The sequence below is a fragment of the Strigops habroptila genome, chromosome 5 (assembly GCF_004027225.2).
Source record: "Strigops habroptila isolate Jane chromosome 5, bStrHab1.2.pri, whole genome shotgun sequence".
NCBI lineage: Eukaryota > Metazoa > Chordata > Aves > Psittaciformes > Psittacidae > Strigops > Strigops habroptila.
Window position 1 is genome coordinate 62853881 of NC_044281.2, and position 27901 is coordinate 62881781.

Below are 27901 nucleotides of genomic sequence, written 5' to 3' on the forward strand. Positions count from 1 at the left end.
CTTGTCACCTTTTCTGAATTTCATCTTTAGTGTTTGACTTTCTGGTGGCCAAAAGATATGTGGAAGTGTACTGTTATTTTAGGAAATATACCTGCACTGCACTTCACACCTGTGGAATATAAGAGTCACTCTAGAATATTTGTGGTTTTGTTTAATAGTTGCCTGTAGAAAGTAGCTCCTGAGATGAAGCTGTAGACTTAAGATGTTGTACTATGCCACTCCTCCTGTGAGTAGCGTAAGCCAAACAGAAGACTCCTGTAATGCAGATGTACATTAGATGATGTGTGAAGCACTTCCGTATCAGTTACGCACAAGCTAGAGACCTCATTAAACACATGCCATCATTAGGAGTAGTTTAGGCAATCATGTGGAAGTTGTTCAACTTAAAACCACCCGATTTGTGAAGGTGTAATTTGAAAGCTATGTAAAATGTTAATTAATCTTATAGTCAGCAATGAGAGTATTTCATTTTAGAATAAGCTTCAGGTTTTTCAGACGTCTTTAGTGTTTACAGTGGTCTGGTAATCCTTTGCTGGAGTGTTCACTCAGCTAATGTTAACGCCTTTTTCTGAATTCCTTATCTGCATCAGCATTTAACAGAGCTGGAAGTATTGTGAAATGTAACTTTCAGTTTTAAGGACAGTATGGAAAAGGAAAACATTATTAAAACTGTGGTTACTTTTGTGAATAACTGAATGACTTACGAATTTACCCTTAAGAAAGAGAATGATTTTATTCTTTTGTTTCCTAAATTTGAGCCTCTGAAGCATTTGTTTTATTAAATATCTGAAAACTGGGCTTTATTTGCAATACCGATTTAACAGATGTCCAGAAGCCTTTAAATGTGACAGCTGAAAACTAGACAAGCATTCAGAAATACATGATGCATATAAATCAGCTATGTGTGAACTGTATTTTCACAAAGAAATTATATAAAGTTCATTAATGCCAGAGCTTTACATACAAAGTGCATTTGTTTTGCTTTTGGTAGCAATCTTGCGTGTACTTGAAATACTGTTGGCTTTCTCTAGGTCAGCCACAGATTCCTACAGAATATTTATTTTCATAGTGTTAGATCCTCTTCTAAAATGAGTTATTGAATCATCATTGATATGTGGCCTATGTCATTATAATGTTGATTATATTACTAATTAATTTGTTCATGTATGTAATTGTTTTATTTTAAAATTGCCATTTCCATTTCTGCATCTCTTTAACTGTCATGATCGTCATCTTTTGTCACCCTACTTCTGAGCAACTACTGTAGTAATCTTCTTTAGTTGTAAAGCAGCTCTGCCCAGGAACCCTCAGTCTTCAGCATCTGTAGGTAGATTGCTGTCTTAGTTGATATTTGTGTTTCACTTAAGACACATCTTGCCCCAGAGGCTGTTTGCTGTCTTAGCATCCTAATTTTCTTCTAAGACTAAACCTATTTATATTTGCTCTTAGGAAAGGATTGCCTTAGAAACCATGAGCATGAGAATGAAGTCTGGTTCCACACAGAACTTGTAGCTAATGATGGTTGTTCTCTCCTGTGTTTTTTCTCATTTCTTATATTGTATTACATTTCAAGATATTAGGGTATGAAAATATCTTCTCAGCTGTACTTTTTCACTGCAGTAGGAACAAACTGAATACATATAATTTCTTTCATGAAAGGAAACTTAGGGTAAGGTATTGTGTGCTATGGCATGGGATGAATCCTGGATTTTCATTTTATGTTGTCTAGTAAAGGTACAAACCAGCAATTATCAAGCAGTCTTGGAGACCTAGCTGTACAGAGCATATGTTTCTCCACCCTCTAAGTTGGCACCATTGTAGTCAATTCTATTTCCATGTCCCTGGTGAGAAAATTATCTCTTGGGTTCCATTTCTTTGTCTGAAGAGATGTTTCTCAAATGTAAGCTTTTTTTTTTTTTTTCAGTTTGCAGTGCAACCTTTGAAGCTTTCCTGTTAATTGTTACTATCTCTAGCGAGGGAAAAGTGTGGAAGGGGTCATAAAATATTTTGTGCTCTTATGTAAACTGAGAGATCCTTTCTTCTGCAAAACCTGTTCCATTTCTGCTCCTCTGTGTGCCTAGAATGCATGCATTCAGGTCAGTGCGTGAGAGAAGCAACATTATGCATATTTATGTGTTGTTTTAAAAGCGATCTCTGAAAGCACAGACTTTGTATCTAATTGATGTGAAGGCTAGCAGGTGTGATAGCCAAGAAAATATTATTCGGTGGTAGTGCAGTGCTGAAGGTAAATAACTCAGATGTTGAGTTGAAAGCATACGGTTTTCCAATTAAATTCTAATTGTGGAAACATAAACTTGCTGTGGTTAACTCAGGCGTACAACACTTAGGGCCTGTGTTAGCTGGGCAAGTTCTTGTAATTGCCTGCTGTTTCAGCTAAGCTGCTCAGAGTACGGGTGCAGATGAGCCTGTGTTGATCTTAAAAGCAGAATGTGTTTGCCTAAATCCAGCCATAATGATATAGTGGGTGCAGGTCTGATAACCATGTCTGCATCGCAAGCTCTGCATAGCCATAAACCTCTACTGAGCCACAGTAGTGCCAGCTCTAGTTCAAACACATTAAGTTCATTTACAGTTTGGGAAGATGCTGAGCTGAAGCCATGTTACTTTGGAGGCCGCTTTATAGCACTGTCCAGTGGTATAGGTCTTAGGCATAGAAAGCATTAAATAAAATGAGATCTAGAATGAGCATCAAGTCATCTCTCTGCCTTCTGAAGAAATGACTTTACACACTCTGCAGTGGCAAGCTTACAAAATACATTGCTATTGGTTATATAATTTAGCATTGCAAGTTTTTTGTTTTGTTTATGTCTGAATCCATCTGGCCATTTCTAGGGTTTTAAATGCACCTGCAGTAGGATTTTTTTAAGTTGAAAACTGTGTGACCAAAGAATTAGCTCCTCTCTTTCCCACCCCATATATCCATCCCCAAATCCTATCTCTCCATTGTATTTAGGCTGTACTGGAAAAATATTTTAACATATATTGTCCATACATTGTCCTGTACAATTTTTAATAAGTTGAATATTTTTGGTATTAGAGACAAAATTTGATATTAGTATTAAAATACAGCATTATGTTATCTTCCAGATACCTTGAAGTCAGCAAGTTTATATAAAACAGTCTTGTTGAAAAATGTTAAGGTACATGCCTTTCTTTGAGCATAAGTAAATGGTAGAGGTTTGCATATTTGTGTATAAACATTGCTATATACATGGTTTCTTCTAAACTCTTACTGTTTTTTTAAATATGCTTATTTTAAAGCTGGGTGAAGAAATTTAGTCAGTCTTCATTGTCGGTATTATTCACTTGTGGAGGAGGAGTAAAATGGGGTGTTAATTTTTTCCATACTTATTAAGGTTAGCCATAATACTTACTTTAATAGGTACATGCTACTTGTCTTTTCAAGGAGCTACACGCTCAATACATGCATGTTGATGCTTTTAGAACTTAAATTTTAAGGGGCTGTATAAAAGAACTGATGAGTGGAAATTGTTGACCATGTTAAGTCTCCTGCAGGACTATTGAATTCTTGGTTGCTTTTAGTGGAATCAGACTAAAACTCACACACAGAGGACTTTCAGTGTATGGATATAGTGTTATTTCCATCGCCCAAATTTTGTTGTGCTGCTTGTGGCAATCCGAAGAATTAGTAAGCTAATGTGCCAAATCTTACCAAGCTATCTAAGGAGTCAGTTTTAGAGTATCTTTATCTTGAGTAATTGCAGGCTGTATTGAAATTTGCTTAGGCAAGGTATTTGCAAGGAAAAGCACAATAATTGTTATGGGAGAGGAAATGGAAGTGTTCTGTGGGATTCTTCCCGTGCTGACGGTTGACAGTGTTCTGGCAAGTTGACAGTTAATGGGACAAATGTATTATTAGTTTTCTCATTAATAATAGAAGTCTGGAATCTGCATCCTGCCTTTCTTCCCATATGTGCTTCTGCAAAATTGCTAGAAAATGGAACTAAATGTCAATTTTCAGGCAGGCGAGTTTATCTGATATAGCTTAATCATGTTTTAATGAAAGACATTGCAGGCATGCATTGTGTAAGAATCTTGAAAGTCTTGACGGTTTCTGAATTTAGACTTAGTTTAATATTTAAAGACTGAGACTTTTGGTGTTGTGGATCTTTGAAGCTAGACTTCATAAGACTAGTCACCAGTAAATTAGCAGATAGGGAAATAATGAAGTCTTTGACTTTGTTCTGGGAGCTGTATTTACAGAGCTGGGCAATACCAGGCGCTTCTGAGGATATTTTTGTGAGAGGTAAAGAGACAGGGAGCACAATGGATTCTGAGCTGAGTGGGAGCAAAGAACTGAGTAGAAGTAAACTTGCTTAGAAAATGAGAGGTTTACACTTTCCATAGTTGATGGACAAAACTGTGCAGAAGCTGTAAGAGACTTTGAGGCGAGGGGTGCAGAGGAGATGAATGTCAGGCTGAGGAATCTGTAATGGCCGGATGAAATGCAGAAGGGTTGGAGGCAAGGGGAAAATGTTATGTGTGTAAAGATAAAACAATAAATTTGGAGTGGTGGTCCAGAGCTGCTGGATGGAAATATATGTTATAGTACAAAAATGTCCCAGTTGTATTTGAGTTTTTCTCCTGTGTTTTGACTGCTTTTACTTGTGCATTACACCCTGACTTGAAGTTTCTCAGGAGTTCTTTAAATTTTCTTTTTCAGGCACTGAAATAGTGCCTTACTGAAAGTGCAGAAGTAGTTTGGTTTTGCAGCATGTCAGAGCAGGGCTGTTTTGTTTTTACTTACTTCCTCCTGTAAATTGTTCCTGCAAAAGCAATCTTTGCACTGCAAAACCCATCTCCCCAGTCTTACTCTTTCTTTATTTCCTAGGACTTGGAAATATTGCCAAGTAATGGTCTGAGAAACTTTTGATCTTTGCAGTCTTACAAGGCTAGTGATGTACGGGTCAAGGTAGCAGTGGGATGTTTGAGGCATGGTCCAAGTAGATCAGATCTCTTACAAAATACCCACAGCTTTATAAGAACATCTGTTAAAAAGAATAATTATTTAAGAAATATAGTGACTAAGGGGGAAGCATTCACTGAAAGTTTCTTGTGATTTATTTTGTAAATAGATACACTGGTAACTAGAAGGCTGAGATTTTTCAGCTGTCAGTAGAAAGATACAGTGCACCGTAGGCTGTTCAGTGTTACTCAGAAGCAACGTATGGCATACTTTTTTAACAACATAGTTGTTTCCAGTAGTAGGAAAAGTCGTTCAAACCATCATCTGATAATGCTTTTATAGAATGCTATGTTTTTCCATTTTATTAATTTATTTACTAATTGAGGTTTTTATTTGGGTTTGTTGTGGCAGGTTTTGTTTGGTTTGGTTTTTGTTTGTTTTTAGATTGAAGTTCTAGGTGTCATGACTGACATCAGTTGGTGAATTTTACAGCAGGGTAAAGGCAAATTTAATTACATCTGACTATCACTGAATCATGTCCCTCAGTCACTTAGCTCATTCTTTTTTAAGTAACCCATTATAATTAAACCACTGACAGCAAAAGTTTGTAACTTGTGTTGAATTAATATAGAATCACTGAATGGTTTGGGTTGGAAGAGACACCTCCCATTAGACCAGATTGCTCCAAGCCCGTCCAGCCTGGCTTTGAACATTTCCAGGGATGGAGCAGCTGCAACTTCTCTGGGCAACCTGTTCTAGGCTGGAAAGTTTAGGAGATTTTGGGTTTATGGGTTATTTTGGGTTATTTGGATTACTTTTTTTGTTGTTTTTTTGGTTGGTTGGGGTTGTTTTTTTTGTTTTGTTTTGTTTTTTTTTTTTTTTTTTTTTTTGTTTGGGTTTTTGTTTGTTTTTGGGGTTTTTTTTGGGTTTTTTTTAGTTTTTCTAACAGAATTGTGGTACAGTGTATGTACAATGTTTTAGGAGGCTATGTTAGAATACTTTCTCATTTGTTTTTTTTAATAGCTACTTAAGTAGATTTAAAATATTTGAATTTTTGAATGTAAGTATTGACTGTTGACATAGATACTGTAGATGTTTCCTTTCTCTATTTAGGCAGTCTAATGAAAAGAAACTTTGCTTCTAAGTTATTTCAAGCTTGGGAACCAAAACTATCTCGTACTTACTGTGAGGCTTGAAAAAGCCCAGTTAGACACACACCTTTAGATTAGCCTCCTTTTTTCCATGGGTGTGGAAAGGCAGGTGAGGACACAGCTCTTTGAGAGGGGTGAGCTTTCTGTTCCTCATGCAGAGCAGGGAGTGGAAGTGACAAAACAAAGATCGTTGAAGAAGGGGAGACTCAGCCTAGAATGAGTGAGAATGCTGGGCTGGTGCCTCCTGCATGTAGTAGTCCTGACTGAAGCTGTCTATCAGCCAAATAATTTGCCACCAGTGCTCATGTATAGGCAAAACTGCCCTTTGTGCTTTCTCTCTGGCCAGTGGGCAGATTCTCCATCTTCCCTGGCTTTGCTTCAGGAAACACCTGCAGAGTGTGTGGGAATGGACCATGAGAGTGTAACGCTTCCTAGTGATCTTCTCTATCCATGATACAGTCACTGGCTAAAGTGAAAGAGATAATTTACATACCAAACCTTATAATAAACTTGGGGTTTTTTTGGGTCAGCATAGCTACTGTAATAGTAGAGTGAGGGCTTTTTAATTATGAACCTTAGACTTAGTATACAGATGGGTTGGATTTGATTTTTTTTTTTTTTTTTTTCATTTATCTTTGGAACAGAGAGGGTAGACTAATTGGTTATAGGCAGTACCCAGGTGACTGCAAAGCTGATATATTCAGAACGGAGTGAAAGCTTTATTACAGAAAGATTACATACATAATTCTTTTCTTTTTCTAACCTTAATAAAAACAAGTAATGATTACTTTTACATACTGGAATATGCCAAGATACTGTTTTGAGTTATAAAATGGTTAGTAAATACAGGTTTGCCAGTACGTAATGCCAAGCACGTTTTAGAATATTGAACATGCAGCAAATGACAAAGCTTTAAGGCAATAAAATGTGCATGGTAATAATACCATGTGTGGTCTACATGTAAAATCTGTTTCTAAGAGAATACTGTCTCTCAAGATCCTTTTCTTAAACTATATTTGCTTTGTTTTACCCTTTGATCTATGAAGTTTACCAAATTGAAAGAAAATTCAATTAAATACTTGGATTTGGCTATTCAAAATATTGACCTTTAAATGGGAAGATATCGATATTCACCTGAAAACCTTGAATGGAGGGAAGCAGTCCTTCCTGCATTTCTTTCTGACGATTTATCCAAAGTGAATTATTAAACTCGTTATCTTGATGCTAATACCAAACAGCAGAACTCTACCTACTAAACTGTTCCATTTAATCCTACATTGTTCAATGTCACTACATCTTAATTCAGTTTAAGTGGGTAAACTCAATAGTTCTTTTTCTCAGGTGATGAAGAGCAGATGTAGGATTGTGTGAATTATTGTCTGCATTCTTTGTTTTCAGTTTTTCAAAAATTTGTTCAGCTGATTGCATACCTTCCATAACAAATTTTTCCTTTCCTAATTCAGTTGGGGTTTTTTTTCTCATTATGTATTTGTTGAGCATCTTTATTCCAAAGCTTTGTGTGATTATGTCTGTGAAGAAAGTGTTGAGAAAGAGGCAGAGTCCAAAGCTGTAGTGATAAAAGGGATAGGGAAGAAAGACCTGGGAATGGTCCAGCAGATCGAAGGAGGTGATCCTGTCCCTCTACTCTGCTCTCGTGAGACCCCACTTGGCGTATTGTGTACAGTTCTGGTGTCCTCAGCATAAAAAGGGCATGGAGCTGTTGGAGCAAGTCCAGAGGAGGCCATGAGTATGATAAGAGAGCTGGAGCACCTTCCATATGGAGACAGGCTGAGAAAGGTGGGGCCGTTCAGCCTGGAGAAGAGAAGGCTGTGTGGAGACCTCATAGCAGCCTTCCAGTATCTGAAGGGGGCCTACAGGGATGCTGAAGAGGGACTCTTCATCAGAGACTGTAGTGATAGGACACAAGGGAATGCGTTTAAAGCAGGGGAAGTTCAGGTTAGATATAAGGAAGAAGTTCTTTACAGTGAGGGTGCTGAGGCACTGGAACTGGTTGCCCAAAGAAGTTGTGAATACTCCATCCCTGGCAATGTTCAAGGCCAGGTTGGACAGAGTCTTGGGTGACATGGTTTAGCATGTGGTGTCCCTGCCCATGGCAGGAGAGTTAGAATTAGATGATCTTAAGGTCCTTTAAACCCTAACTATTCTATGATTCTATGGTCTTGTGTATTGCTTAGAAATTAGGCTTTTTGGCTCCCTCTGGTAAGCCTACCTCTATGCCATAGAGCTACCATTTAAAGTCTGGATCCCCAGCTTGTATACAGTTTTTCTTGTGCTGGACAACAGTTCTTGTCCAGTTATGCTTCCCCTGTCAACATGTGGCCTCCACAAACGAGCTGTTGTCCAGCTGTGCTTCCCCTGTGAACTGGAGAAGGAAGCCTTTAACAATACTGTTAATACACTCCTTTGATATCAAGTCTTTGTGACAGAGACTCAATTTTTGATAGTATTTTGGAAAAGTGGCTCGTTTAATAGACGTTTCTTTTGAGATCATGCCTGTTAACATAATGCTGCATTTCTAATTTATAATATACCAAATAGTTAAAATGTGTCCTTTTTAGAGCTTCAGAGTGCTTTTTAGTGCACCTAAATAGCTGAAATGAATGCAGGTTAACTAATTGAAAGTGGAATTTGGTAAGTTAATGGATTCTTTAGATAATTCTTCTTGTACAACATTTGTGATTATTTGTGGAGGCCATGTGTTGTGGTTTAACCCCAGCCAGCAACCAAGGACCACAGAGCTGCTCATTCATTCCCCATCCCTGCCCCTGGTGGGATGGGAAGGAGGAGTGGAAAAATGTAAAACCTGTGGGTTGAGATAAGAGCAGTTTAGTAATTGAAAAAAGTAAATAATAATAACAACAATAATAATAGTCACAACAACCATAATAATAATAATTGTAATGAAAAGGAAAGGAGAGAAATAAACCCTCAGACAAATGATGCACAATACAATTGCTCACTGTTGTGGGTGTTTACTATAGGTCACCTGATCAGGAGGAGTTTATATACTGAGCATGAAGTTCTGTGGTATGGAATACCCTTTTGGCTAGTTCTGGTCAACTGTCCTGGCTCTGCTCTGCCCCGGCTAGAAAGAAAGCTAACTCTATACCAGCCAAAACAAAGACAACATTTGCACTGTTTGTATTTTCAAAGCTTGTTTAAAATCTAACAAATGTGTAGTGTCATGGCATACGGAAGCAAAGAATCTGGGGCTGTTGAATAATAAATATGGGAAAATGCTTCCGTAAGTTAGTAACAAAGGAAGACGGCATGCTGTTACTCTTGAAGAAATTAAGAAATTCTTATAGTAAACAGGAATTTGCACTACTAGACATCTATTGCAGCTACACCCAAAACCCATGTAAAGAGAAAATTGTAAACACACAGTTATCATCAAAGACACAGGAAATGATACAGTAAAAGCCACCATGCAGTTTTTTGTTTTCTCCTGTGGACATGTGCATTAAATGTTGCCTGCCTTTTTTTAATATGAAGGGATTTTGGTGGACTACACATCCTTTTTTCTTACTCCTGTTTTCCCTTCCCCTTATTATTACTTTTATTCATAGGAGCTACTATGTGAGATCCATCAGAAGGCCAATTTTCCTTTTCTGGCCTAGATTGCCTGTATGTGTTGCCATATCAGTTACACGTATTCCTGGCAGTTGTGACCAAGACCATTTTGATTGCAGTGTCTGGAAGAGTTGTTGCTGTTTTGTAACTTTTGTGATTACAGTCATGCAACAATTAGGTTGGAAGGAAGCTCTGGGGGGTGTCTGGTCCAAACCCTCCTTCCTTGCTGTGTGTGTGTGTGAAGGGGTGGTAGAACTCTTGGAGCTCTCTGGATAACATGTAGCTTCCTGCCTTTTAATCTTTTGTCACTGTCATCTAAGATTTTTGCTACCATCCATTTACTTTTCTTATTCTGTTATTTTTGTCCTTTTAGAGTAGTTTCTTAGGAACATTCCTAAAAATGAAACATTTCAGACACATGCCACCACACATGCACACAAAATGCAGACATTAAAAAGAACATGCATTTGCATATGGAACTTATGAGGGAAAGTGTCTTCTGTGCATTATAAAGGACTTTGCCTTTTGTCAGATTGCATAGAGTTGTAAAATCTTAGTTTTTCAATTTTATTTCTTTACAGGCCAGAAGCAAAATTTGGATGAAGTGATCTAACTGAGTTGCCGTCATGAGCAGAAGCAAGCGTGACAACAATTTCTACAGTGTTGAAATTGGAGATTCTACTTTTACTGTATTGAAACGGTATCAAAATTTAAAACCGATAGGATCAGGAGCACAAGGCATAGTATGGTAAGGTTTCTTTAAAATGTAAATGTGCTTGTAGGTTCCCTGAATAGAATTTTCTGAGTCCTTTAACTGTTGTATGTTACTGACTAGGAGTGTGGAAAACAACATTTATATGCAAAATAGCAGTAGTAGTTGTTGGCTGGTTTTCCTCAGCAAGGGCTGTTGGTGTTGCTTTTTGACCTGTGTCCTTTCCTGATGCCCTTCTGTGCACATTCATCCAGCTGTGCTGAGTCCCATAAATTAATGGGGCAAAATAAAAAATGGATTAAGAAACTAATCCTAATCCCATGCCACACAGTTTACAGTGAAATAGAAGCCAGAAATACTCTATACAACATTTGCTGTTTGTAAATCCTTTTACTTCTTGAAATTGTTTGTTAGGAGCCAGCTTCGCTTAGTTTCATAATCATACTGGTTAGTGAGCACTTGTGATACTGACTGTCGTTGTAATATGTAAAATATCTGATGTGAGTGTAAGAAAATATGATTTTACAAATGTAATTCTTTGAATAAGAGTATTGTTGTGAACTGAAGAGTGTCTGATTTATATAAGATTGGAGGCCGGTAGCTGCTTGTAGGCACTGTTTCCTGGGTGGTGACATTGTCCCAGAGATAAATGTTTGTTTAAGCAACTTCTGAGTTTTTTGAATGTTCAAGAAAAGGAGGCAGATAGAACAGGAACTTGCAGATTTTCCAATTTATTGTAACTCTTAAGATGCTTACCAGGGACCTAAAAATACAAAAGAAACATTGAGGAAGAGAAAGGTAGGGAAAAGCTTACTCTTCTTAATCTTACTTTTCCCTGTAAGCTCTTTACTACCACAATCTTGTTTGATCAGCATTTAGAGAATATGTGATATAGGTGAAGTTTTAATTTGTATTTGTGTTTTAGCTGGGTTAATAATAAAACAGTGTGTTTAGTGCAAATGAAAACTTGAAGGCAGGTACTCTCATAAAGAGTTGGTTTTGAAATAGTAACTTCTGGCAGAAAGATTATTTGGTCTGTAAATAGCAAAAATCCTACCTGAATTTTATTTTCCTATGGGTTAATATAATGAGGATGTAGACAGTTGTTTGACTAGAGTTTGGTTATAGGAATACCTGCAAAAGCTTTAGATATTATTACTGTCCTTCTGATTCCCAGTCATACGTTACTGCCTGTTTTCCAAATTTTCTGCCCCTTCTAGAGCTGAGATCCAAATCTGACCATGTAATTATTCTCGGGTCATTCTGTAATTGCTGCTAGTGGTAGTTGAAGCCTTTTTAGTTAAACTGTTCTGATTATGCTGAGAAGGAGTGGAGTACTCATATGGTTAAATCTTGCCTATGTCTGGAGGAGACAGAGTGTAATTCTTGTGATTTGGGTCGGGTTTTTTGTTGTTGGGGTTTTATTGTTGTTGGTTTTGTTCTGCTTTAAAAATCTGATCTAACTTGATTTGGAGGAATATTAAGTAGATGTCCTAAAGGTTCAACCATATCTAATACTGCAACAGACTCTAAGGCTACCATTATGTACTGCAGATTCAGAAGTTTAAATACTGATACAGGAGTCCAGTGTTGGCAATCTTTCCTAACCGTCTTTCATAAGATATTCTTTATCTTGGGGGTAAATGGGGGAAATTCCAGATAGTGGAAAATCTAAACCAATGAAAGTTACCAGTATATGTTTCTGGTTTTTCTTTCTTCAGTAAGTACTAGAGGTTTTAGTGATATGTTTAAAAAAAATAAATAATAATAAATTCAAGCCTACATGTCATGTAGACAACATGTTTGTGGGGGGTTTTTTGTTGTTGTTTTGGGTTTTTTTTTTTGTTTGTTTTTTTGGTTTTTGTTTTGTTTCTTTTTGAAGTAACGAGTTGGATTTAGTAGATGCTGATCATTTACTGGCAGATATTCTTCATTAGGTTTGCATACCATTCTTGATAAGAGACAAGAAAACAGTGTTTATCCTGCTGAGGCTTTCTTAGTAACTGATAAATATTTCCTGAGTCTACATGGTAGTCAGCTGTTGTATTACTTCTTACAGGAAACAAAATCCATGCCTTCCTGTCATGGAAATGTGATACGTTTTGGAGTTGTCCTCAGTAACAGCCTCACACCAGTTAAACAGCCTGTGTCACTGAATCATATGACGATCTTGGCTAGTCTGCAAACAAAGTGTTACTCTTTCTTTTTAGCAAGTAAAAGCCAGTGACATCAATATGTTATAGCTTTCCTAACTTTTGTTTGTTTGTTTTATCTTGACATTGATGTTGTCATTGTCGTAAGGACATTAAGCAACTGTGTAAGTGAAAGCATGGGGCCTTTATTTAACCTATTTTTCCTCTCTCCTTCTCCCTTCCTTTCAGTGTGAAGATTTTATGTGAAATTGATGTGCTTTTTATGTTTGAAGTGCTTTGGATATTTTTAGGGGGTCTGTTCTTGGGTGCCAATGAGTGACAAAAAATCAGTATCTTTAGTAAGGTATTTTAGGAAGCAGAGATCCTGCATTATTTTGTGGAGATTGTCATGTGTTAATACTAGGAAGCTGGGAAGCTTTTCTAAATTTTGAATCACTCAGAAGAGCTGTTATATTCCTCACTATTACACTCCCTAAAGGTGAGTAACAGTGGAAGTTTGGTTTATCTGCAGACATGATATCAGGTATCTGAAAAAGGTGGCAACTGGCATGGCTTAAAGGACCTTGATACTGAGATGTAATAATGTTATTTTTAATTACAGTGCAGCTTACGATGCCATCCTTGAACGCAATGTTGCAATCAAGAAGTTAAGCCGACCGTTTCAGAACCAAACTCACGCTAAAAGAGCCTACAGAGAGCTTGTTCTTATGAAGTGTGTTAATCACAAAAATGTGAGTGCAGTGTCCTGCTTTAAATGTTAAAGAATTAACTAGAAGTCTTAAAAGTGCCTTCAGAGGATGACATCCTCAGTAGATTATAGAGATTTTCATTGCATAGTTGTATCTCCATGGTAAGTACAGAAGGATCTTTCAGAAGAGCTATTATTGAGTAGTTTTAATACCTGCCCTATCTTTAAATACCCCCTTCAAACTCAGGAAGGGAGTCGTGTTACATTGCTACATTTTACAAGCAGCTGGCAAATAAGAATACCATGAGTGGTAAGTGCATCCTTTTGTTTCTGTGGCTGCTGTTAAATAGGAGAACAAAGGCTGTAATAATTCTATAGGGCTTTTTCCTGGTGCAGGAACTGTCTGATGCTTACAAAGCTGTGGAGTAGAGCAGATCACAGAAGATCTGGTCTACACTAGAGGGGGAGAGAATAATAAATGCTAAATTTATCAGAGGTGAACTACAGAAGGCTGGTATTGTCCATTTTCTCTTGTCTGCTGTGTGCAGTCTTCGTCACCTTCCCTCTTAATTCCACTTCAGCAAGATAAAATGGCTGCTAGGGAAGCAAAGAGTCATAGAAGACTTACTCTGTCTTTTAGCTATTTGGGAAAATTTTGTATTTTTTCTAAGACAGAGATGGTTTATATGTGGATCCTCTGAAGGAAGTTTTACCTAATATCATAATTTGTATGATGATAAACAGTTGCAAGCCTTGACTCTTGATGGGTAGTAGCTTCACCTGTTTCTGCACATCCCCCATCCATTCTTAGCAACTGGGAAATGTCCTAAAGCAGCTCCAAGAATTGTTTTTTCTCTTTGAGTGGGGTTGTTGCTTCATCTCTGTCAATGGCAAAGTTGTATCTCTTAGGTAGTCTGTCAGTTTTGAATTTTGTTTTTCTTCATACGCAATAAAAATCTTTCCAGCTCTCTTCAAACTCAAAGTAGGAGGCAGGGGAAGACTGACTAACTTCCTTAGGTTTCAAGCTTTTAATATCATCTTGTTAATGCACAGAGTGTTTTTTGATTATGTGATTTGTGGAGGAAAAATACTTCTTCTACAATATTAGTATCTATTACAGCATATTAGGCCTGGTTGAGCCACTGAGCATCTTGAGCTTCAATGTGTACCAGGAGGATCTCATCAGAATAATGGGTATCAATTTTGAAACATTGACTTTGCAACTTTGCTATTGCTATGGTGCAATTATACTTCCTCTCCCTCTTCCTACAGATAATTGGCCTACTGAATGTGTTCACACCACAAAAATCTCTGGAAGAATTTCAAGACGTGTAAGTCTGATTTGAAATAAAGCTGGGATTTAATTTTAAAAATATTCACTGAGAAAGATGAACAAGGGAAAGAATACAATAAAACGACAGTATTACCTGTTTATTATTCTTTTTTTTTTTTTCTCTTGATAAGCTACATAGTGATGGAGCTCATGGATGCAAATCTCTGCCAAGTGATTCAGATGGAGCTCGACCATGAACGAATGTCCTATCTTCTTTATCAAATGCTATGTGGTATCAAACATCTTCATTCAGCTGGAATTATACATAGGGTAAGTGAACTTAAGTGAGCATAATTTCCATTGCACCTGGTTTGGCCTTGAGTACTTAAAGGCAGAAAAAAAATAAAACATAGGAGCAGAAAGGGCGATACATAGGCTGTCCCATAGGCAGAGAGAGAAAGCTGAAAGGAAATTATCACATTTCCACTGTAATTCTGGAATGGACCTTTTGATTTGATAATAATCTGCACAGGACAAATAACGATTTTTTGAACTGAGTTACCTCCTCTAATTCTATATCATGTTCTATTTTAGTAGTCATAGCAGGAAAGAATATCTGAAAGTGTCTCTGCCTTTACTGTTTTGGTAATCAAACCTGAAATCCCATCTTCTGAAAGAACTGCCCATTTTATTTTACTAGCAGAGTAATGAATAAATATCTGAAGTCTCCAGATAAACAGATGATGATTAAGACCTGTAAGTGGAACTTTCATACACCTGTGTGTCACAGAGCATTCACTCAGATTGTCCTCAGGCAGAACTGATTACTGCTTTTTAAATGGCGTGTGTGTGTTGCAATCCAGTCAAGACATTCTGAATTTAAGTTGGCCTGTTCAAGTTGAACATTTCATACATATATTTGTATGTACTGTAAAGATTGCTTTAGATTGTCTAGTTATAACTTTTCAGATATAATCTCTGCTATTTTGGGAAATTGTAAGCTTCTATTTCTGCAGTGCTACATTTTTCATGATAATTTTTTAGAGAGTTTAAAAGTTTTCATTTCTGAAATTATGCAGAAGATGTAATTAAACTTATTAAATGTGTGATGCTTTCAGACAGTGATACATAGCCTTACTCATGGGTGAAATACATAGCAAAGCAAATCACGAATGGCAATTCTGAGTGCTGGGGCAGGAGTTGCTATGTTAGGGTGCTTGTTCAATTCAGTAGTTCACCTCATTGTGACTGACGTGTTGTATGGCCTGCAAGCTGTGTCTGGCAGTATGACACTCCAATTTTCTGTTTTTTTAACTCAAGGGAACTGGGACAATTGTTTGAATAGAGAATATGGTTTGAATGGGCAAACACTGCTTCCTTTTTCTCAGCTAGCTGACTACACATTGGCTGCTTTATTCCAGTGAGGAGCTCAAGAAGGGAATGTGATGGCTTCCTTCTTGCTTGCAGTTTGCCCTTAACTGCTGTGTTTGAAACAGATGGGCAAGCGAAGGTAGGCAGAAGCATAACCTTCAACCAGGCATTGCACCCTGTGCTTCTTGGTGGACACTGAGACATGTCAGTGGGCTTCTTGCGTTATTCTGGGAATGGTAGGCAGGACTAGCTTACTTCACTTACCACAGTTGTGGTATTATATTGTATATTACTGAGGTAATGCAGCTTTTTGTGTCCTAATGCATGCGCCCGTGGGATTGAAATAATGGGTTTGTACGCAGCTTGATATTTTCTGGTCTCTTCAGAACCTGGCTGTGCTGCAGGTTCTCCTAGGTCGTCTTTGTTTTTTGAAAACTGCATATTTTATAGACGTGCTAGAGTAGGTAATGTAAGAGCATCTCTTATTGTGCATCTTGGTGCAGGCAGGAGGGAGCTTCTAAAACTTTGCTTCAAGGGCAGCTTGAAGCAAGCATCAAACCGTCGAGCCTGTAGAAGTCATAGGTAAATATAAACATTCATACATTTATAAAAAAGAAGTAACTACTCAGGTAGTTGGGCAGGAATAAAAACAGCTATGAGGATAGAATTCCTGCCTCTGTAGATACGGGTGAAATCTTTGAAATGCTTCATACTGGTACAGGGATAAGCTATTCCAAAGAGACTATAGATACAATTGCTGTGTAAGTAGTAACATATATATGCGTGAATGCTTTTGAAGGACATGGGCAGATACATTTCACTTGCATGTCTTCACGGTACATTTTCATCTGACAGCTTCTTCTCAGACTTTGTTGAAAGATTAGGTATGTTCAGGCAAAATGTTTGCATTGCTTACCTGCTGTGTTTGTTATGCCTTTGTACTTCAAGGGGTAATGTATCAAAATCCTGTTTCTCTGTGGAACAAGTCAAACAAAACCTCAGAAGACAAAGAGGGTGTGCTTGGAAAGAGGTCATGTGGCTGCAATAATAACTCTTTATACCACCCTCCTAGGCTTTTAGTACCACTGTCCTTAATGTCTAAAGCTTATTAGTTTATTAAACTAGTTACTCCTTAAACATAGTCTGCCCGACTGTGACTGCCCGTGGAGCATTCTGTCTGTGAATCTAGTGTACTTCTTTAGTATCCTCTAAAGCTTTAAGCTTTTTTTGGTGTTGGTAGTTTCACATGGTTTTTAACTGGGTTCTTCTGCTTTTGACATAGCTGCGATAATCTCAGCATCTCAGCAACTTTTTGAAAGCTTGGTGAATGACTGAAATTACAACAATCTGTGTATGTGCCCTGCAGCACTGGGTACTGCCTGCCACAGAAATAAGTGATTTTTTCCTAGCAAACTGGCAGCACCAAATAAGGCAGAATTGTTTTAGACAATTTCACCTCGAAGTTGTAGGGGGCAAACTTAGCTGCCACATCAGTGGATAAGGATTTGATTTTGGTAAAGATTTGACTGTAGCTTTACACCTTTAACATATGATGGCAAATGAACATTACTGTGTTCAAAACATTTTGCAGAGACAGAGTTTCCAGCAAGTGTAGAAGTACATATTCATTTATATTTTGCAGTCTGAAGAGGATGGATGATTATCATAGCAGAGTTGTGCCTCACTGACTTGTTGAAGGACACAGTGTCTCATTAGTTTTGCATGAAGGCTCTGAAACACTGCATTGTGCCTGATTTTGAGCACTTAACAAAGGTGCCTAATTATGGAAGCCCTTCACACAAATCTTTCTTTATATTTTTAGGTGCTGACATTTTACATTTTTAAAGTTAGACAAGATATCTTCTGCTGTAGGTTCTGGATATATTTATGCAGCCTAATTAACCTGATGACTCTTACAGGAGCTTTTGAGACCGTGTTTATTTAAAACATAAAGGGTATTGGTCCAGCATGAATTTGGTTGCAGTGTAAGTCAACTCATGCATTCATCATTTTGAAGGACAGTTCCGTATTGCAAATTACATTGTGTTCCTAGGCTTCATGACAGCTACATCATGTTCAGAAATTAAGGATGGACAGTACTCTGTAAGCTTTTGCGTTTCGTCCTCGTAGTGATTTTTCTTTTCCAAAGTGAAGATCTTTTAGCATTTCCAGTGTTACTCCTGCAGCTTTGAGGAGGATGAGTATAGTTAATACTATGGGCATGCATTTGGGACTTTGCAACAAACAGCCTCCGAAGAATAGAAGTGTGCAAAAATAAAGCTGATAGGATTGTAGCAGAATCTGAAACATGCATATTAAATAGCTGGAATGCCTTATACTACTTGAATTAATTCATGGTGTTTAAAATCTTTTAAGTTAAAGTTGTCTGCAGAGTCTTTGTGTGTGTGAAGTGCATGTGTGAATATGTAAGTATGCAAGACTTTTAATTACCCATTAAAATTCTATCGTTCTAAAGCTCTTTTGTTGTTTCCTCTCTGTCTTTAATGCAGTTTTCTTAGCTTTCTGAGGAGTTTGCTGAAAGCCATACAAGTACAAATGAAAACTAGTATATCTTGCAGATACCCACTTTTAAGTCTTTATGAAACAGTGAAAGATAGGGCTACTTATCAAATGCCTGCAGCTCAAATGCTGGAGTTCTCTGCCGCATCTCAGGTTTTTCTCTCATTAATCTTAGTATAGTGCAGGCAGAAAGGATCCAGGCCTTATCTATGTCAGTCTGTGTGCTATGAACGACTTTATGATGGCAAAGTTATTCTGAAGTTACTCTGTAATATTTGCTCTGTGACATTCAGTTGTGTGTAAGATCCTCCTGAGATAATGACTGAGTTTGCCTGTGTAGTATTTGTTTAAATAGATATTGAAAAGCCACTGTTGTCCCTGTGGTTTTAGGGTTCAGCTGAAGAGAATACAGTTGCCAAACTTCTAAGATGATCTGAAGCTGTATCTGGGGATTTCCCACTCCAGTTTAATAGTTGTGCTAATTTTTGGCAGTTTTTCAATGGTGCCTTTTGGGTTTGGTCACCAAAATAAGTACAAAACCAAGTCCTACATGGGAAACTAAATCTGTGTGAGGATGGGGATTTCCTTCCTGTTCGAAGAAGCATCTGCATTGGTTCAGAAGAGGTAATGCAGCTTCAGCTAGCAAAGAAACCTTTTACTTTTTACATTCATGTTATAATTTTGGTAATTCTTGTATCAAGATGATTATTGCATCAAATTATTTCAGCAATTGTTGTGTTACTTGTGTTCTGCATCATAGTAATAACTGTTGTTCCAGTGAGCAGTTTCTAGACCTTTCCTCAGAGCTAACATTTCTTACTAACTCCAATTTATTTCAGACATTGCTAACCTATCTTGTAATGCTGGTTGTATTTTCCTTCTATAATTGCTATATAAATCTACAGGCACATTAAGGGAGTTAATCTGTAGTCTGCTGAATGCGCATGAATTAATGCGAGGGGAAAAGAAACTGCAGTTAAGCAATATCCTAGTTGTATATGTGGGGTTTAACATTAGCAGTATTATCTTTTAAAAATGTGAACCACAGAGTACTTTGTGCTTGTCTTAGCAGTCATATATGATGTTTCTTTTTAAAGGATTTAAAGCCCAGTAATATAGTAGTAAAGTCAGACTGCACTTTGAAGATTCTTGACTTTGGACTGGCCAGAACTGCAGGAACTAGTTTTATGATGACGCCTTATGTAGTGACTCGTTACTACAGAGCACCAGAGGTCATCCTAGGGATGGGATACAAAGAAAACGGTCAGCAACTATAGTCTTTCTTTGGCATAGCTTTATTTTTTTGTTTGGCACACCACATTTTACATGTTAATGTATTTTTCAAGCTGTAAAAATTTTATAAATTAGCCTTGTGACCAAAATGCAGATTCTGGATACAGCAGTTTGTTTATTCAACTCAACCCATTAGAAATGTTTGCATTTAATAGGAGAAGAAATTGAGGGCCTTGTTTGTTTAAAAATTCAAATAACTTGCCTAGTAGGTCAAGTTTCATCCAGGAAGAACTGGAAATATATTTTCTTAATATGTGGTATGTACCTTGATATACCTTCACCTGACTTTATTCCTGATGAGGATGTAAATTGTAATTCATCAGTAAATGTGTGTCCTAAAGTTAATGTTTAAATAACTATATTCAGTGTAGTCTTTCAGGACATAGATAACTTAAAGGCTACTGATGAACAGACAAACTAAAACTACCTATGGTGGCAACCAGCCTACTTTAATCCTGTCACACTAAGTTCTTAATTCATGTTGCTGAAAACAAAATCTTGAGATAAGAAGGCAGAGAGTACCTTCATGAACTATCACAGATTCTTTGGGGTCCATGGTCCTTGAATAGATTCTAAGAAAATTTGTTTATTTTGTCCCTCTGCTTGCATACATCCCTTGTCTTTATACTCACTCTGTGGCCCTTCTCTCAATATCTTCTACGAGAATATAAGGAAAGGATACAGATTTGAGGGAAACACGTGATGAAGTACATTGCATCTTCTGAATGATACAGCTAGTATCCTTTAGGAAACAAAAGTAACGTGTCATTCCTGAAATTCTGTTGTAGTGGCCCCAATTCTGCTGCCATTTCAGTGATCTGCAGTCACTGTGGTCAGTTCAGCTCACTTGGTTTTTCCACCTCAGGCAGGCACACTTCACAGAGGCCACCATTTGCTCAAGGTATTTTAAATCCTCTAGTGATTAGCCCTCCATAAGGCCCATTAGATGCCATCATGCTTGAGGCTTTGTTAGCTGTCTCCTGGTGATATGAGGCATGGCTCCTCAGGTTACCGACACAACTGGGGCTTGCTCTCCTTTCAGGATTCTTAGTATAGTCTGCAAACTTGCCTGGCAACTGCATACCATTACGACAAAGTGACTTCAGGTTGTGTGTAAACGATAGCTGCTGTGTGCATAGAGAGTTGATTTTGTTGTCATCTATAAAAGCCAAGAATAGTAACTTCTATCAGTGTTGACAAGGAGAGAAGCCAGCTCAAAGGAATGAGAATAGACCTTTTTTGCAAGGCTGTGGTTTTTATATCTGTTTGGATCATTAGTTTGTATGAGAGGGTGTACGTTCCTTCAAACGGCCTCCAGGGTTGGCTATTTTTCCCATAATTTAGAAGTCAGAAGTTGAGTGGACCAAGCTTAATGTCTTTTTTTTTTTTGTTCCTTTTTTTTTTTAAAACTGCTAAAGTTTTGTAGAAAACATATGTTGAAGTTTCTTTGTTTTCTCCTAAGACTTTATATTGGCCAGTTTAGAGAGACTAGAGAAAAGAATGTAAAACTGTAATCTGAGGTATGCAACTGTTTTACGGAAGGAATTGGTACAATAGAAGTCACAAGCTTTCTGAATTAGCTTGCCCGTTTTACATTTTTCTCTTAAATGTTAAGTAATTTTGAGTTGCAAAAGTGCGAAACGTTCTTTCCCCTAAAATGTTAATTAGGTTAAAATTGAAATTAAATAGATTGTGTTCTAGAGCACCTTGTCCATGCTAGTGGCAATCCTGTTCTTTAAGCAAGCATGTATTGTTTTGTGCAGCAGAATATAAAAATTTACTTTCATATGAAAAACTATCATGTCTGCCCAAAGCCAAATACATGGTTCTTGAGTTGAGAGTGACACTTCTGGAGAATGTAAATCTGTGGGCTGAGTCAGAAGTCAGTCTGCATTTCCGTCATTAAAAGGCTACTGCGTAAATTGTTACTCTTCTCGGTCACTGCCTGATGAGTTTCCTCACTCTGGAGCTACCCTGATAGGGAGGCAGAGATTAAGGATGTACTTACAGTAAGAACCACAGGCTGTCCAAGGTCCTCACCTTTTAACATCAATGCCTATTTTATCCCTTGAAAACCCATAGTTAAATTACAAGTTAACTTATTTAATTTAAATATTGAAAATCTATGGCTAATGGTTAACATTAACATTCAGTTAGTTGAACAGGGTCATCTGGCAACTTTATGCCATTTCAGTGCCTTGCTGAACTTATGTGGGAGGATTGCAATGTATGTTTTGGTGACTGAGATATCTATTGCAGAGCAGTATTCTTTTGGTACTGTACTACACACATAGGAAATTTTACTTGGTTTAAAACTAACAAAGATCCCAGAGAAACTGATTATAGAGTTAACTTCTACATAGGTTTTGATACTGAGGAAGATAAAACACATTTAAGTATATTACATTAAGAAACCAGGCCTTGCAAACTCAAGAAGTTCAGAACTGAAGGACACCAAAACTGCTCGTGCACACATGCCTTAATATGCTTAGATTTATGTGCAGTTATGTGCATCATTATCAGGTAGGAAGCTCTGGAAAGCAAGGAAAGCCCTAAACCATCTGAAACAACTACTGTTAACTTTCCTACTACGTGCACTGGTTTAACTTTCTTTTCACTTGCTATTTTTTTTTCTTAGTATTATAGAAAATAGTAACTTATCTCCAAACAGCGTTTTTAAGAAAAGAATACACTCTGACAAGCAGTAGATTTTTAAAAAGATTTTTCAAATCTGTAATGAGATTTTACTCAATCTTTTACAGAATTAGTCACAGGAGCAGTCCTCAGTGTACAGTTAGTCTAGCTTAATAAAAAAGTTAGAGCCCTATAAGTAGACAGGCTTTGTTTGATTAATGAAAGCAGCAATCCAAAACATCCCCAAACATCACAAGTTTGGTTTTGTAGGATGACCAGAAGAATGGTTTCCACTGTTTTTCTTCAACTCTATAGCTTGTCTTCTGAGGCATGAAGATAAGTCATCAACTCATGCTATTTCTCTTCTCAGACTTCTCCATGCAATTATGGGTGTCATTTTTATCATGTTGGACACAAACTAATTATGACAGAATTGGGTATGTTTTGGTTTTTGATGATAGCAGATTGTTTTGTAGGTGAAAAAGCCAATATAAAGAATTTTATTTTAAAAGTCAAATGCAAAACTTGGCTGCTGATCTTTGGGTCTCTAAGCCAAAGAATATGGTCTTCTTTAAGTATTTGAAAAGAGCTTTTAAAGAAAAAACACCATTAGTCATAAAATGTTTTCAAACATTTTTTAAATGAACCAGGCCCTTAATTTTGACCTATTAATATGTAAAACTATGATCTCCTATCATATGATTTAGATACTATTTTAGAGGAACTGTAAATAAGGAGGAAGGAATATTTGCAATAAGAAGCAACGTTGTTTGCTTGATATTGTTCAGCTCCTTCAGAACTTTTACATGTGATTTTTAGTATACAACTGTTCCATTTAAATCCCCTTATCTGCTTAATTGAAATTCCAGTGTCATGTTTGACATAAAAGTATTTATAATAGAACAATTTCATTATTATCACTTCAAGAAAACTTGTGCATACAAAGTTAACAGTATCTCTGAAAGCAACCGCAAAAGAAATTGGCATACCTGTAAAAAGTAAACTTTTGCATCTTTGAGTATGTCTTCTGAGTGATTTATTTTAAGGTAATGTAGAAAATGTGTATTTCATACCCCCCAAAAAAATTGCTTTTGAGTTTTGTACAAGATGTTATTTCAGCATAACTGGAGAAATATTTTTAAACAAATAATTTTAACTGAAAATCTTATAGGCACATACTAATATTGTCATTAACTGATCCTCTAAAATTCTGAATGATCTTTTACTGATTCTATTGCTTTTTATTTAAAGGGAGAGAGAGATGCATGGTAATCTGACTTGTAGGAGATACTTCATGGCAAATTTAAATTCCTGTTTAATAACCAATTAATTCTCCTCCGAAGTGTATAAACTGTTTAGATACACAATTTTTTTAAAGGTCAGTTTACTTTGCTACTTTATAAATTATTCCTACAACTACAATGGAATTCCAAGAAATAGTTACCTTTGGTGCTCCAATCTAGTCTATTGGCAGAGGTAGCTTTGCAAGCCTCAGAGCTTGGAGAAGGGCTTTACTCTGCTTGATTTGTGTGTCTCTCTCTCTCTTTCTGCTCTAGCTCTTGCTTTAGCACTGTGTTAAACAAAAGGATGTTTTTCTGCCTTGCATTTGAGACAGTTAAAAGCTAATCCTTATATACGGTGTATTTTAAAGTGTTTTCATTGATTAATATAAAGACTTGCTCTTCTTCCTGTGCTGTCTCTGCAGTTTATAGAATGCAGTCATGTTATGCTTCTTTTAATTTTAATTGACCGTTTGCTTTGCTTTTCCTTCTTTTTGTGCTACAAACATAGTGGATTTATGGTCTGTGGGGTGCATTATGGGCGAAATGGTTTGCCACAAAATCCTCTTTCCAGGAAGGGACTGTATCCTTGTGCTGCTGCAGCAGGTTGAATTAGTTAGGAAGTGATTAACCTTTTTATTGATGTTGTGTCATGAAAATGCATATTGTACAATTTTTTTCATTAAATGAACATGGATTTTTCTTGTGATACACTTAAAAAAAAAAATTAAGAGCTTCATTTATATTCAGGCTGCACCTAGCAGTAGGACATAGTCTCTGCTGGTCCTGTAGTTAGCATACATTCACCTTCACTCATTTTCATTACACACGCTTTTTATAGTCACTTCATGTTTGTGTGTCTAGATATTTTTATTTACTTTATTTTAATAACTATCTTTTATGTTAATATCATTGCATTTTGTTTTCAGTTGACATTTGGTCAGTTGGGTGCATCATGGGAGAAATGATCAAAGGTGGTGTTTTATTTCCTGGTACAGATCGTATCCTTACCTTTGGCCTAGGATGTAGTTGTAAAGGGTTAAAAGATACTGCAGCAATATAGTTCCAGATTAAGGTGGTTCTAATTTGTAAAATACCGGTTTTAAACTGCCTTTTTAAAATACAATTTGCAAGTTCATTATTTTGGCTCCAGGAAGCTGCAAAAATTTCTACAGTTATACCATTTAAAGCAAAACCACAACACAGCATTAATGTGTATGACTGTCTTTAGAGATTAATACTAAGCAAGATGAACAAAATACCACTTGGGCAAACAGGCTTATTTTTCCTTCCTCCTTTTTTCTTTGTTTTCCTCTTTTTTCTTTTCCTAATTTATCACAGTGTCTGTCCTTTGCTTTTGGGTGTTGTCACATTTAAGACAGATTGTTTTGTTTTGTTTAGGTGCTGTTTTACTGGTTCACATGCATTGATTTTTTGCTTTGGAGATCATTTCTATGTAATAACTTACTAACCTTGTTTACTACCCAAGCATGTTAGCAATTGTTACTCTTTACATTCCATAGGAAATGTTTACCAAAAATTCCTAACCTGCTTCATTAGTTACGCTCTGGAGTTTTGTATTTTTGTATGCTGAAATGATCCTGCAAACAGCTTTCAGAAATATCTGGCACTTCTGTCTCTCTGTTCCATGAATGGCTTTGTGGTATCTGTGTGTCCTGTGAACAATACTTCAGACAAAGGGTCTGCTCCAAGTGAATAGAGCTGAAACCTCTGGATCATTGCTAAAATTAGTGGATCTAATTGGAATTTGGCATCTTGTTTTACTACTGGTTACACTCTAGTTTTTTAGATGCCATCAGAAATCTTTCCTGCTTTTGCTGCAGGTTAACTGTTTAATAATTGATACAGTCCCATTTGGGATGAAGATTGCGTGAAAATTTTGAGGCACAGTGACGAGATCCAGGGCATTCTTACTTTCACACAGCTCTGTCATTGCATGAGCTGCACCACGCTTAGCTTTATGCATCTGGTTTACTAGCATGGCTTTTCAATTTAGGCTCAGTGCCATACAATTTAAATACCTCCCCCCTCCCCCCCAAGGCCTGTACTAAAGCACTGTAGAGCTTGAAAATCACTATGTAAAGGTCTACTGTTAAGTTTTAAAAACATAAGAGGAGGCCTGCTACATCTGGCTGAAGGTTTATATAGCCCAGTATCCAGTTTTTGGTGGTAGCCAAAAAGAAAAAGTTGGGGAGAATATATGAACAAGTGTATGTAAATTTTTACCTGAGCGCTCACAGTATCTAACCATCTGCAACTAGGAATTCTGAGCCAAATGTTTTCTTGTTCAGTAACACGTTTTAAATTCTTATGCCGAGAACAACTCAATCTCCCCTGTACCTTATGTAAACTTCTCAATTAAGATGTTCCTTATGCATCATTGAAACTCTTTAACTTCTGCATTTGAGTCTCTGACAAAATTGTCATAGATACGTGTGGGCCAAGATTCCATCCTCTGTGTGCCCACTGGTGCTCAATGTTGCATGTCAGTAGTGAGAGATCACCAACCTGGGAGAGTCCAGGACTGGGCTTGAGGTATCAAGATGAGAATGAAGGACACAGCACTTGCAGGGGTAATTCTTATGAGTAGCTTGACTACTGTGAATATGAGTTCAGACTGGGAAGTGAGGTCTTCTCCAGAACCCAAGCAATGCCTTTATTTAAATTTGTTTAATACATTTTGTGAGCCTTTTAATTTTCTGTTTCTCAGAAGTATATCCTTTGCTAGTTAATTACAATTTTGAGTAAAATACATGTTGCCTTGACTACGTTATCATAGTCTTGCTTTGTTTCACTGTTTTCTCTAAGAATAGTCCTAATTAATGATGGTGAACTTGATATTTTATTATAATTTTCTGTGTTTTGTCTCTGTTGGTTATTTCATGTGGTTTTAACATAACTTTCTAGCCGAAAATTAGACACAGTGTTTTTCTTAGCTGTATAACCTTAGATATTGATCAATGGAATAAAGTTATAGAGCAGCTAGGAACACCATGCCCCGAATTTATGAAGAAATTACAGCCTACAGTCCGAACTTACGTGGAGAACAGACCTAAATATGCTGGATATAGTTTTGAAAAACTCTTTCCAGATGTCCTTTTCCCAGCTGACTCTGAACATAATAAGCTTAAAGGTAAGCTGTATCTTCTGTGTGTTGTATATTTTATATTTTAAAAGTTTTAGAACTATGATGTTTGAACGGAAATGTGTCTTGGTTTTGTTCACTATAACATTGTCTGTCTAAGGATTTAAATATTACAGTATCATGGGAGTGGATGAGCATGCTGGTGTATGCTTACCTCCGCTTTCTCATTTCTGAAACAGCTCCTATTCTGGACATACCTTTATAAAGAGAAGTAAATATATATGTTCCTCTCAATGACAGATGCCAACATGATTTAAAGAAGAGTGGGAGGAGGGTGGCTTAGAAGTTGTGTAGGCAGAGCAGATCTTCTTTCTCTAGGGATGAGAATAAAGGTTTTATATTCATAATACATAGACATCCTGTAGTTACTGAAATAACTCACTGGTTTGAAAAGTCACCTACTCAGTGGAGTTGCAGACTCACCATATTTTCTGTGAGTAACAGTACATGACAGTTTTTTTCTCCATAAACTCTGAGAGGGGTAGTAGGTGTTTGCCCACCGCTATTCCAGACAAGGCTGTGCTGCCAGCTCAATTATATTTTACTTAAGGATGTCACACTACGGGGTGCTTTATGCTGAAAATGTGTAGTGAAACACATCCAACCCCTTTCCCACCTGTGTTGTTCTCTTCAATTTTATTTTTTTTCCCATCAAATGGACCACTTTCCTAAACCCCCAATTACATGAGGGTTGCATAGATATTAAACTGGAATTTGTTTACTCTGGCTCTTCTCTCCTTAGGAACTTTGAAATACTGTTTAATTGCACTATGTATGGCACTGGTCTAAATAGAAAATTTCACTTTTGCAGCAAGTCAAGCAAGGGATTTGTTATCAAAAATGCTGGTTATAGATGCTTCTAAAAGAATCTCTGTGGATGAAGCCCTGCAGCACCCATACATCAATGTTTGGTATGATCCATCAGAAGCAGAAGCTGTAAGTTCTTGGTTTAGGTCTCTGGTTAGGAAAGTACTGTACTAAAGCAAACTTGTTGTGATGCTTGATATAACTGCTTGAAAGATCATTGATTGATCTACACATTTCACTAGAAGCTTAAATGAGCCATAATCATTTTTATTGACATGGAGAAGTTTACTAGAAATAGTATTAGGAGTGGG

General features: G+C 37.0%; 1 protein-coding gene across 5 annotated transcripts in view; it reads left to right on the top strand.

Annotated features, from left to right (window-relative positions):
* MAPK8 (mitogen-activated protein kinase 8) overlaps window positions 1–27901 on the top strand; it is a 52769-nt gene that overhangs the window by 15775 nt on the left and 9093 nt on the right. For 3 of the 5 annotated variants that reach the window (XM_030486303.1, XM_030486298.1, XM_030486301.1), the window contains exons 2-9: window positions 10275–10441; window positions 13160–13289; window positions 14519–14577; window positions 14711–14849; window positions 19508–19673; window positions 24129–24200; window positions 26589–26771; window positions 27595–27719. In XM_030486303.1, coding sequence (XP_030342163.1) covers window positions 10320–10441; window positions 13160–13289; window positions 14519–14577; window positions 14711–14849; window positions 19508–19673; window positions 24129–24200; window positions 26589–26771; window positions 27595–27719 — 996 coding nt within the window. In that variant the 5' untranslated portion in view covers window positions 10275–10319. Of the gene's footprint in view, window positions 1–1621; window positions 2097–10274; window positions 10442–13159; window positions 13290–14518; window positions 14578–14710; window positions 14850–19507; window positions 19674–24128; window positions 24201–24546; window positions 24619–26588; window positions 26772–27594; window positions 27720–27901 lie in introns of those variants that run through there. The other 2 variants (XM_030486299.1, XM_030486302.1) reach the window with 2 other exon arrangements.